Source organism: Rhinolophus sinicus, chromosome 16, assembly GCF_057876585.1.
Source record: "Rhinolophus sinicus isolate RSI-liver-muscle chromosome 16, RSI-T2T, whole genome shotgun sequence".
Taxonomy (NCBI): Eukaryota; Metazoa; Chordata; class Mammalia; order Chiroptera; family Rhinolophidae; genus Rhinolophus; species Rhinolophus sinicus.
The window spans coordinates 139,761,844-139,775,079 of record NC_142516.1 but is presented as its reverse complement, the minus strand read 5'-3'; the positions used below and the strand labels follow the sequence as shown (position 1 = coordinate 139,775,079).

At 39.5% G+C, this 13,236-nt stretch overlaps 1 protein-coding gene across 1 annotated transcript in view; it reads right to left on the bottom strand.

The window, feature by feature from the left end:
• Positions 1-13,236, bottom strand: part of COL4A1 (collagen type IV alpha 1 chain) — a 145,620-nt gene that overhangs the window by 35,002 nt on the left and 97,382 nt on the right. Inside the window, exons 15-24 of the mRNA XM_019731071.3 lie at positions 13,145-13,195; positions 12,253-12,297; positions 12,116-12,169; positions 9,355-9,396; positions 7,538-7,622; positions 7,161-7,196; positions 6,514-6,678; positions 3,100-3,195; positions 929-1,012; positions 303-373 (exon numbers count right to left, since the gene is read on the bottom strand). Of these exons, the coding sequence (XP_019586630.1) occupies positions 303-373; positions 929-1,012; positions 3,100-3,195; positions 6,514-6,678; positions 7,161-7,196; positions 7,538-7,622; positions 9,355-9,396; positions 12,116-12,169; positions 12,253-12,297; positions 13,145-13,195 (729 nt within the window). The remainder of the gene's footprint in view (positions 1-302; positions 374-928; positions 1,013-3,099; positions 3,196-6,513; positions 6,679-7,160; positions 7,197-7,537; positions 7,623-9,354; positions 9,397-12,115; positions 12,170-12,252; positions 12,298-13,144; positions 13,196-13,236) is intronic.

The window sequence follows — 13,236 nt, the reverse complement described above, 5'->3', positions numbered from 1 at the left end:
TTCAAGAATTCCCAGAGACACTGAGGGAAAGTGACACCCAGTGTTCGGCTGCACCTGGAATTCTGACCAGGGGAGAAGAAAGGCAGCTGAGGTGCGGGTTCTGGAGCCAAAAGTCCTGTTCATGCTCAGGTGGAGGAGTGAGGAGGGACACAGGGAGTAAGTCCAGACTGCTGGACAAAGACATCACTTTACCAGCTCCTAAATAAGGCAAAAGGTATATCTGCAAATGCAAACATACATACTTTTTTGTTTGCTTGGTGGCAACTTCTAATATGGACATGAACTCACACAGGCTTACTTACCGGCAACCCTTCAAGACCATCCCTGCCAGGGAAACCTCTGTCGCCCTTAGCCCCTGGCTGTCCCGGGAAACCTTTCATAAGAGACAGAGGAAAAATTACAGTACGTCATTGATGAGACACTTTCTAGTAACTCAAAAGCCTTTTAATTGTTTCAAGATTCAAAAGGGCAAAGGTCTTTATATGAAGTGGATGATGTTTGAGAATCTCAAGAAAATAATAATGAAAACGCTCAAGATGAGCTCAGAAAGAGAAAAAGTGACCCCAAGTGCATATAAGTAACTCTGAGGCAGAATGGCTACAAGTTCCCCCACCCCACCCCGAGGGACCACTTCAAGCAAAAACATTCAGTTAACTTCTTTTGAGATAACGAAATTTGCCAAGCTGAGTGAACCGTGTGGAGCATATCCTTTTATTAGGACATTTTACAACACGGAATGTATAGGCTATCTTGATAATTTTCAACAAAGTGGACAAATCCTGGAAGTATGGCTTAATACTCTCATTATTATGCTTAGTTTTGAATGTAAAAACTTAGGTCTCTTATGGAGTAAGACAGGTTTCACTGTGAAGCTTCCAACCCATTGAAGCCAATTCTGACATGGTTCCTTTCACATTTGGGGTCTTACCTATTTCTCCTGGGGGTCCCTGTGGCCCAGGGGGTCCACGAAGTCCTGTTAAGTCACAGACGAGGCAACCCTCTCCTTTTTGACCTAAAAAAGGAAACACGGGGGGTACTTATATATAACACGTGCGCAGAAGTCTCTGCAGCATAGTGACAGAATAGAAAAGGGCACAGAAGACTGTCATTTCAATAGTGACATATGGAAATGTGTGTTTTCTCAGTTGTCTAGTCCCTGCTCCCAACACTCTAACTGCTAATCCACTGTGTTTGTCTATCATTGGGTACACTTCACAGGTAACCACTGGTGCATGTCTAACAAATCACTACAAAGTGATTCAGAACTCAGTTTTGCCCATTAGCCTGAAAAGTTTTGACTGATATAATTTTGTGTCTAACTTTAAAACTTCCCATTATTTTTCAGTATTTGTTAGCAAACTGTACATATCACTCTTGGACTTAAACCCATGTGATGGCCTGACCGGTGATCACTGGGAATAAGAAGCCACGAAAGCAAGAACAAATGACTGACCTGACACTGAGATGGAACAGTAGAGATTGCAGCACACACACACACACACACACACACACACACAAAGGGAGGAAATACCTTTCTTTGTAAATTCTAACATCTTATATCTTGACTTTCAAACTAAGCTAAAGGCCTTAGGGTGTCTTAGACATAACCGTTTCCTAAACCTTAAAATGTCTGGTTTCGAGGCACAGATCAGGTTTAACATAGAGCAGAGTGCACGTGGAGAAGCCCATGCTCAGAAGTCCTAGAGGCGGGTCCGCTTCACTCGTCCCCTTGCCCTGACGGGTGCTCCCCAGACCCCCCCCCCATACTGCTACTGCACACTCCCCTCCAGCAGACCCCATTGTCAGAAACTGAAAAAGGACCGATATAGGCAGCCCAGTGTCTCTGAACTCTGGGAGACGTACACTGCTTTGTTTTGTGTTCTTCCCAGGGGCAGAACAGGAGCCCATCAGTGGAATGCGTACAGACATGCACAAGTCTGCTAACAACCCAGCTACGTCCTGGGCACCTTGGGACTCCATGGGTGTCTCTGCTCGTGAGTCTAGAAGGGGGCAGGGTGAGGCACTGACTCTGCCATCTGGGCAGGCTGACGGCTGTCTAGCAGGAGTATGAAGACACGGGAAGAAAAGGGCTTCTCTTAGATTTGAGGAATGGATGAACAAGATCTCAGTACAAAGAACCTCCCGACCATTGACTCCATCATAAAATGCAACAGCCCATCTCAGAAAGTACTAAATACATGGTAAATAGAGAGATGCATTGAAAACCAAATGATACTCTAATTGGTGGCACCCTCTGCCCCTCCCCTGCCAATGACTTCTAAGATCACTTCCCTCTAAGGTTCTGTAACTGACGTGGCTGTCAAAATTCTAAGATGTTAGCCGAAACTGTTTTCCATGAAGTCTGTGTTTTACACTTTTGAAGAACAAAAACTTCTTTGCAATCCAAAGCCAGAAATGGTACACAATGGGGTAGATTTTGGGGGCAGCCCCCTATTTGTTCTATTCTCTGGGTCCTCAGAGACATATAAATATTGGAATATCCCTTGTTTATTATACTCTAAGACAGGACTGTTGGTGTAGTGATTATCCACGTTTGTTTTCAAGATTGCAAAGGGATTATGATGTGTTCTGTGTTGGTGTTACAGCAAACACTTGAACAAAATTAAAGATAAAATTGAGCCCAGGGTGGAGTTGGTTGATCCCCCGGCAGAAGCAGATTTGCTCGTACTGATTACGTGTACAGAGCTTGGAAGGTGGTGAGCATTCCATGTACGCACTTGTGATTTGCCTTGAAGAAAAGATGTGCGTTCTTTGAGAAGGGAACTCTCAAACTTTGAACTGAAATATCACATTAAGGCATCAGAGAGTTTAAGCTGCTGGCCATGGAGAGGGTAAAGGGAAGTAACTGACGTGGGCCACGTCTTCCCATTGTCTCCCAGGTGATAGCTGTCTCTCAAAATCCCAACAACAGGAAAATCGCAACAGAGCTGTAAGGAGACAAAGTCCATCCTAAAAGGGACTATGAGGGGAGTTCCAAATGAAGGGAGAATGCACCCATGCCCCCCAAAGCCAATAAGTACATAGGTATGTAATATATGTCCAAGCACAATCATCATTTTCAAATAATTCATCTCTTACCTTTCTCTCCAACTTCGCCCGCAAACCCTGGCTGCCCTGGAACTCCAGGAGGACCCCGATCACCAACTGGTCCGGGCTGGCATTCCACAATTCCATCTGAAATGGATTTTTAAAGTTATAGGATCATTCCCACCAACTGAAGCTAGGTATTTGTACCTAATTCAATCTCTACTATAAAACCCACTATTTTTAGGTTATTGGATATTAGAAATCCAGCTTTAGTTTGCTTACAAACAAGCCTAGTATATTAACCTGAAAAATGTGATTAGCACACATAGCATTCATTCACCATCACAAGCCATCACTTCTGACATTTCCATTTTTATAATTCTAAAACATATTTCAGTTCGTTAGCCCTGCCCTGTACCTTTTTTCATTTTTATCTTGCAAAGTACATACCATCATACTTATTGTACAGATTAAGAAACTGAGGCTTAAGAATGTTAAGTGGTTTGTCCACCATGATACATATCTGTGACGTCAAAGCCGAGACTTGAACCACTTTATTTCTTATTTTTCCTAAGCAAATTCATAGCAAAGTAATCATTATTTTAGAGCTGCACACTGTCCATGGGGAAATGCCTCTAATTCATTGTCCCTATTCCATTCTGAGCACTGTTTATGTGAAGAAGCATGAAAATGAATTGCAGTAATGCAAACACCATCTGTTATGGGTTCTAGTAAAAAAAAAAAAAAAAAGTAGTTTTATAGTTCAGATGCACACATCAAAATTTAAATTTCCTTCAATTCTCTGAAGAAAAATGACGACAATAATTTAACCCACAGCTTCTGCCAGAGCAGTCCTGTCATGACTGCAGTGCAAACATTTGTGAGCGAGAGTTCCTGCCTTCTTCCCCTCCCCTGTCCTCCCCTCCACACTGTCTTCTCATCAGGATAGAGAGGGGACAAGGAGAGAAGTCTGGGAGTCACCTGAACACCCCGAGTCCCTGCTTTCTGCTCTGGGGCCCTCCCTCTGGCTTGGATGCATTAGCCAGGATCAGCCTTTCCCGCTGTCCCACCCCAGCTGTATCTCTTTTTCACAAGGTATCAAATGGGTTTGCTCTCCCAAACACAAGGCCCCCAAAACGAATCTCCCTATCTTATGACTTTGTTTAGAGCTCAGAGGCAAAAGTTAGTTTAAATGTGTAAATGGAAGTCCAGGAAGAAAGCATTCTTGCTGGTTGCTTCTGTTTTCCCAGGAGCTTCTCTCAGTAAAACACAGGCAGTAAGAAGGCCTGAGGGGGTAATAACTCTGTAGCAGGGTCCATTGGCTCCTGCTGCCTCCTTCCTGGCTGGTTCATTGATAGCCCCCACCCCTGCATGCCCCCACCCCATCTGTCTTAAACAAAGTAGAGTCCATTTATACGCTTCAAAGAGTAGCCCCTAAATTTCTTCACTGTAGAGAACTGGCATCCCCAGCCCTGCACGCTGAGGGTACATGAACTCCCTGATTCTGGAAGCGCAGCCTCACGAATATTGACAGACACAAAATTATTTCTCTTTTCCAGAGCATACCTCCTGCTGGCCTCGTCTCAACCAGAATCCCTTCATATCCCTAGTAGAAAAAGCAACTTTATGTCCTCATCAAAACCAATTTAAAACAATTTTATGTCTAAAGCAAGAATACAATGATGATTTCTGGGGAGTTCTAAAATGCAAGTTCAGATTTGACATTTACACTGCCTGCTCACAGGTGGGGCATCTGCAGTCACCGGTGGCTTAGGCTGGCTGCCACCACATGGGGAAACCACAGGAGCAGAATCAGGATGTAGAAATCTCTATATTGCGTGGTTCATGGGCGACTGATAAGTCCTAAGGGGCAATTAATTTTAAGATGCAGCCTCTTTAACATACAATGTAAATCTGAATAAAAATCTCATTTATAAATTACCTCTTAATGCTCTGTGGTTATGAATCACTTAATTTACATAGACTAAAAAGGCCCACTGGAAAACTGGGATGGCAGATATTATAATGTGTCCAGCCAACACATCCTACTCAATTAACAGTAGTGGGAAATTTATATCTTTATATGAAATTTGTTCATATTTCAATACTGGCACAATTAAAAATGCCCACAAAATAAATGTCTTCCGAGATTTCCCAACAGCTCCCCCACCCCCTTCATGGCTTTGCCAATCACTATTTAAAATTACAACCTTATGACCCACCCGGCCCCACCCCTAGAATTCCATATTGCCCTTCCCTGCTTATTTTTATCCTGCATTTGACATCTTTTATACAAATACGATTTACTTATTCATTTGGTTTACATTTCCCCACAGAATGCACATTCCCAGGAGGGCAGGATTGTTTTGTGGATTTTGTCACTGCTCCAGGGACAGTGCCTAGTCTATCGTAGGCACTCCAATGGTTGTTGAACGACTAAGTGACCCAAAGACCCTTTCGATACTTAAAACCTTCTCTCAGACACACAGAGAAAAAGTATCTTTGGATTGAGTGCCTCTAGGACTTCAATATTTCATCTTCATTCTCCATATTTCACAAAACCAAGAGAGAAGGAGAGGAAATCCTTATAATGTCACAGGTAGTTCATGCTTCTTCCCCACCCATTAACACATATCAAAGAAAATTCATGCTGATTTGTTCAAATCTGGAATCAACTCTTCCAGCAGGTGAGTCCATACCTAGCCTCCTTATGAGAACTCCCTTTCATGATGACGTGTTTGAATTCTAGCAAATAAACCACCTGGTACTTAAGGCGTATGAATCCATCTTCCATCAACTCTCCAGAAAATTAGCAGAACTTGCTTTGGAAATCTGAACTTATTTCTATTGGTACTATTAACTTAAATCCTCTGAAATTTTCTTACACTTTGCATTGGTATTACTTTGGGATCATAGGATCCCCTTCACAGAATCAAGAGTTTGATGTTCTGCGCTAAGCTTTGATGAAGGGCTGTCATGGGAAAAAATCCATGCAACGTACTTTTCAAATTTGAAGTTCTTCATTATGTTACCACATAGACTGTGCAGTCTGTACCCATGAAATCCCTTCTTCGTGTGTGTGTGTGTGTGTGTGTGTGTGTGTGTCAGTATTAGTGTGTGTCTCTAGACAAACTTGAATGCATTCTATTTTCAGTAAGAACTGTACAACTCAACTGGTTTGGTTTTTAGTTTTAGATGCCAGGAGACTCAGAAATGGTTAACATGCTCCTTATTTCTTTAAACTAGTTTCATGATTGTTATTTTTACTATAAAATTCCTTTCTGTAGCATGATTAATTTTGCAAAAATACCTAGGTGGGATGTAACTAATTCATAAATCACTGGACACACCAGCCTTTTGTACTGCACGTGAACTCTGGAGCTCCGTCAGCAACCAGGTTTAGCTCTGCCCTGGCATCCTGCTCTCCACGGATAACCCCTTGAAATGATCCTAGAGGGAACCTACTTGTGTGGCCTGGCTGCCCAGGGGGCCCGGGGGGCCCAGGAGGGCCCTGGAATCCATCTCTTCCACTTGGTCCTGGCAAAGACAGCCCTGGAAATCCTTGGTCACCTTTTTCTCCTCTTTCACCAGGGTAGCCAGGAGCACCAACCTGCCCGGGTATCGGAATGCCTAAAACCAGAACAAAATGCCATGTATATAATTACAATACAAGCTTAATATCAACAGCACAAACTAATTTTCTTAACTCTGTTCAAGGCAAAGTGAGTAGTAACCATCACTGAAAGAGGAACTGCTTAGACAAGTGAAAACAAATTACAGGCTTCTTACCATGCAAATGCTGACATTCAAATGCTTCCTACACATTAACTTTAAGGAAAGGATCAGAGCCAGGGAGAGTAAATAAATGTGACTTGATGAGTGACATAAGAAGTCCCACCCTTTAAATTCAAGTTCATGACTACATGCTAACAGGCACCTTACAAAATAAACACTTTCCTATGAACATCTCTTGATTTCATAACTAGAAAAATATGCAACAAAAATGTTAGCCATTTTATACAAATATCTAATGCACACAATGAATGTGTTCAGAATACAAATCACAGAGAAGTTTTACAAATATTCTTTAAAAATCAGTTAAGCATGCTCACCTGGAGGACCTTGCAGGCCCGGTGGCCCTGGGAAACCTAGAGAGAGAAAGAGGGTTGGACAAACTGAGACCGGTTCACCTGTGATTTACGGTTTACATTTCTGTGCTCATGGTCAAGGGGAACAAGGGATATTGAACTTGTGGAAATGCAGTGCCCGCAAAGCTACAGAGACACCACAGGAAGGGCCCCTGGATAGCCAATGCAACAATGAAACACAAGCTCGAATGAGATTCTGTCACCACGAGGCCCTGCAAATGTTTTCAAAATGCGAATGAATACAGGTCAAAAATGGAAGCCAGAGAAAGAAAGGATAAGAGAAAGACAGAAGGAGGAGGGAAGATGGAGGAGGGAGGGAAAGAAAAAGGAAAGGAACTTACCTTTGGGGCCTGGCTCTCCTCTCAACCCTGGAGACCCTGGGTGCCCCCGCTCGCCTTTTTCTCCCAAGGGTCCTGTGCCAATCACCTGAATGATAGAACACGAGATTATCGCATGACATGGGAGTGGTTGGTACTGTATATTACAACAGTGTGGGTGAAAAAACTAACACATTGTTCATTATTTCAAGACATGCGAAAGTAAAGAAGTAGTGATGAAGGAGGAGGAAGAATGGAAGAGGGGAGGGGGGGTAAAACCATATAAAATGAATATTATATAATACCCCCTTGAAGAGAACTTTGCCAGGCAGCTCTGCTTCATTTTGTAATAATTTGCCTGGCAGGCGCTTTATGAGGTAAAGCTAGAAAAATATTAATTCTGAGGTTTAGGTTTGGAATTTCTAAACATCCATATAAGCCATAAGGTGAATATTCTACTATAAACAGTAGTATCAGAGACCACTCTTAAATTTCCTCAAGCAATATGTAACGAAACAGTCACATTTTTTTTTCTGGCAGAGGTTTTCTGCTTTCTCTTTTTTTTTCCAATGGTACAAAGTTGGAACTTCCTTAAGGCCCTGGGGATAATGGCCAAAAAGAATGCACAGTTGGCCTCATTAAGAAGGAGTGAACTGGGGCGGCTGGATGGCTCAGTTGGTTAGAGCGCGAGCTCTGAACAACAGGGTTGCCGGTTCAATTCCCACATGGGCCAGTGAGCTGTGCCCTCCACAACTACATTGAAGGACAATGACTTGACTTGGAGCTGATGGGCCCTGGAGAAACACACTGTTCCCCAATATTCCCCAATAAAAAAGATTTAAACAACAACAACAACAACAACAACACTGCCTTATTTAAAAAAAGGAGTGAACTAACCCAATTCTAAATTACTGAAATTCAAGGAAAATGACAAAGTCAAAATGACCAAATCAAATATTGCATATTACCCTTAAAAATATAATTCCTTTGTTGTAATTAAATTACTGGATATTATTAAAATCAGCTGATGAGGTTAAAATAAAAACAGGTTACTCGAATGCAGCTGCTGGATGACAAATTTGGAAAATGGAATCATAGGTATATATGGAAGCATTAAAAGCATTAAGAAAGTTTAGTAATTTGATCCAATAATCCTATTCCTGGAAATGTAGCCTAAGGAAGAATTATTCAACCTACCCCCCTGCACACACATACACAATGGCATGTGCAACCATTGATCACCACAGTGCAAAACAGCAGCACACAGCAAATGTTAACATTTTCATTGTTTCAAAAAAGATTTGGGGCAGAATGGTTAAAAAAATTATAGCACAACACTCTGACGGGGTACTGAAAATGATTATTCAAAGATAACTAAAAAACATGAAGAATGCTCTTTTTGTAAAAAAGAAAATGTTACATCAATTGCAAGTATGTAAAAATATGAATATGGACAAGGAGCAAAATGTTATTTGCAAAACTAAAAATTGTTTATGAGAATATTCAAATTATGGATGATCTGTTCTATTATTAACATGTTCCTTAATGGGCCATTCAAAATAAAAACATATCAGAAGGTGTTGCTAATATTCTCATCCACATGTGAATCTTTTCATTTTAGTGGTCAAGGATATGCAGAAATTATCAAAATATAATAAAAAGTAAGTACCAAACTCCACAACATACAAATTATAAAATTATTATTTCAAATTATATGCAGCCCCTTTACATAAAAATATGATGCTAGGGATGGGTGGAGCATATGTAACTTTCTGGCACCATCTCCTTTCTTTTCGTATGTCAAACACTCTCACAGACCAGCAAACATTACTCTTACTCACAATTCCAGGTGGGCCTTGGGGACCCCTTTCACCTTTGTCTCCCTACAAAAGAAAAATAAATAACGTCAGCATTTTTTAACTATGTTGTATGCTTTAACTATAAAGAATGTCTTTCAGAAAACAGAGTTCAACTTTATTTTTTTCTGGAACAATAGAGATTGTACCCACCGTACACTAAAATTATTTTCCTCTCTTAGTATCTCTCGTTGGGATTAGCTTAAAGTGTTCTGTAACTATTATAACAAAAGTAAATATATTTCATTTTGCTTTACGTAAGTGTGACATATGGAAACAAAGATTCCTACAAAATATAAATGGGAGGCTAACTACTCACATCACAAACGAGTTCACAATTTTTATTCTGTTGATTGCCTGCTGCCTCAGAGAACTTTAATAGAATCATTTGTAAGTTGAACTAGTACACAGTAGTTTTCATAAATGAAATAAAATGATACGAAAGCTTATGATTTCTACATACATTTTCTTAAAGAAATTTTTGTTGAGGTTTTTAGGGGTAAGATTGCTTATATCTGCCTTGAAAGTCATAATAAAAAGATATTTACTTTTTTTACCTTTCCCTTAAAATCCAGCATTACTCAAAAACATTGGGTGGATAAATTCTGATCATTTTGAGGCTTAATTTAATCCATATTGGATGAAAAATCCAAAGAAATTAATCCTTTTATATCTAAAGTTCTTATATAATCATCATAATAATACTTTCAAAAGTCCTAAGATATGCACATTTTTCCACAAATGCACATTTTTTCTTTCTAAATTAATGCATTAAACTTAGGTATGAAACAAGAATTGGACGTTTTAGTTTTTCTTACTTAAATATGAGAAGAGATTTCTCCCTTTGTCTCTGGATTTGATAAACAAACCTTGAGGCCCTCTCCTTAGTATTTCACTCACTGTCAGGAACAAATATTTCAAAATTATAGTTGACCCTTGAACAATGCAGAAGTTAGGGGTACCAACCCCCAGCACAATAAAAAATCCATGTACAATTTTGAATCCCCAAAAACTTAACTACTTATGATCAGATGCCTTACCAATAATATAAACAGTTGATTAACACCTATTTTGTATGTTATACCGTATTTCCCCCAAAATAAGATCTAGCCGGACAATCAGCTCTAATGTGTCTTTGGAGCAAAAATTAACATAAGATCCGGTCTTATTTTACTATAATATAAGACCGGGTCTTATACAATATGATATGATATGATACGATATGATATATCATATGATATAAGACTGGGTCTTATATTAATTTTTGCTCCAAAAGACACATTACAGCTGATTGTCCGGCTAGGTCTTATTTTCGGGAAAATACGGTATATATTGTGTATATGTCATATACACATATGTATGGATTAAATTAATATACACGTATGTGTATATGACATATATGTCATATGCATATCTGTTATATGTAGTCTATACTATATTCTTACAATAAAGTAAGTTAGAGAAAAATGTTATTAAGAGTATCATATGTACAGTCTGTACATATTTATTGAAAAAAATCCACGTTTGTGGACCTGCACATTTCCAACCTCTGTTGTTCAGGGGTCAACTGTATTTCTTATTTTAGTAGAAATTTACATTACCTCGTCTCATGATTAAAAGAAACCAACAATGAGATTTTTGTCTGCTTATCAGATTGACAAATAATTTTTAAGGTTTGATAACAAGCAGTTGCCAAATAAAAGGAACCCAAGATGACAGAAGTGCTTTTCTGTGAGTAATTTGGGGCATATAGCAAAAGCTTCCCCCAAAAAGTCTAAAAGTTGACCCCAAAATTATACTGCTTTTAAAAGATTTTCAGGGGTACACCATAGCTATTAAACATTTATATACCTAAAGAAGTGATCACCATGATAAGACTAGCCACCATCTGACACCATACCGTGCTATCGCAATTTTATTGACTATATTCCCTAAGCTGTACACTACATCCTCGTGACTTACTCGTTTTATACCTGGAAATCTGAACCTCTTATTCCCCTTTACCTTTTTCCCCTTTTTAAAAATTTTTCAATTACAGTTGACATTTAATATTATTTTATATTAATTTCAGGTGTACAGCATAGTGGTTAGACATTTATATAATTTAAGAAGTGATTCCCTGAGTAATCTAGTACCCATCTGACACTATACATAGTTATTACCATATTACCAAAATTATACTTTTAGGAATTTATGACCAGGAAGCGATCAGAGAAGTGAACAAAAATATTTGTAATCATAAAAATGTGGAAGTGGCCTAAATACCAGTCAATGAACAGCATGGGGATTAAAAGTACTAATATATAACTACATTTATGGACATTGAAATATATCCACACTATATCATTAAGTAAAAAAGCAGAATGTATCATGCAGTACCATATTTTTAAAGGCGTATGTACACGTGTGCTCATAGTACAATTGTTAATTCTCATCATTTCTGAGTGGGTAATTGAAAAATTAGATAAGCTTTCTTCCTTCATGATATCTTTCTGCATTTTCTGTTGTTTTATAATCAGGAAAAATTAATCTAGTACAGAAAAAGACATGAAAACTTGAACGAATAAAACATTTCTTATTTTTAAAATTCATACACACAAAAACCACTAAGCTAAGTTGTGTTTTTACTCATACGGAACATAAAGAATTTTAATTCCTTATGAGTCCATAGCCCTTTATTTTAGAGAAAATTTCTAAGTGAACTACAAAATGAAGGTGAAAAACTCAAAATAGTGCCACCATTTACCTTAAAACCCTCTCGGCCCGGGGATCCTGGGTACCCTTTTTCACCGGGAAACCCCTAAAATGAAACGAGGAGACAACAACAATTGTAAGCTAATGAAGGCAACAAACAGCTTTTTAAAATTACAGAGAAATACTTACTGGACTCCCTTTTTCTCCTTTTTCACCATCTTTTCCAGGTTTTCCCTGTACAATAAAGATTTAAAGATTAGTATTTCATAAATAATAATAGTAAATATGCTATAACACCAAGGCTCTGATTCAAATACGAGTTAATATATCATCTCTCATAGGACATCTCGTGTAAGTTGATGATACTACAATAACGAGGAATAGAGTATACATTGAATAACTATGAAAAAGTTACAAAAGAAGAGGCCTCTTCAATTTTTAAAAAATGGAGGCAAATTGGCTCCAAATCGTCTAAGATATCCATTACATTTGGCAGCGTAGCTAACACCAGAGAATGTTCCCTACAGGCAAGTGAGTATTTGGTAGCTGACATACAGATTTATTTGAACGGAAGTTTCTGTGCATCACATCAGGTTAGAAAACAGAAATGCTCAGACTAGTGGAAGCTGGGTGGGTATCCTGTCACCAAGATTCAGGGGGTGAGAAGCATCTGAGCGTCTCAGCTCGAGGCTGTGCAGCCTGGGATCTGGGCAGAGCTCCGAGCTGGCCTGGGAAAGACAATGGCAAAGGGCACGGAGGGCTCTGAGCAAGTGGACAGGAGGCAGTTAGTGGGAAGCCAGCAGGTGGGCAGGTCTTCAAAGACACTCGCCCCCCAGCCCCCAACCCCAGGCCTGTCTTGAGGTGCATCATGTGAATAACAAAGGGAGGTTTTTCAAATGGTGACAGCTCTCCTCATTCCTGCTCTCACAGGCTTCAGAAAAGCCCTTTAGGAGAGGAAAGGGAGAAACCAGAAAACCCTACCAGTCTCTTCCATTCCTCTGTATCCCTAACCCTGTGATTCTAGGAATGAAAGGAAAATGATTTTACAATAAGGAATAAAAGAACTTTTAAAAGCACTTACTCGGGGCCCTGGTTTTCCAGGTTCACCTTTCTCTCCAATCCCTGGCATTCCCTTGAAAAAACAAAAAGAGAAAGAGTTAGAGTCATTCTTAT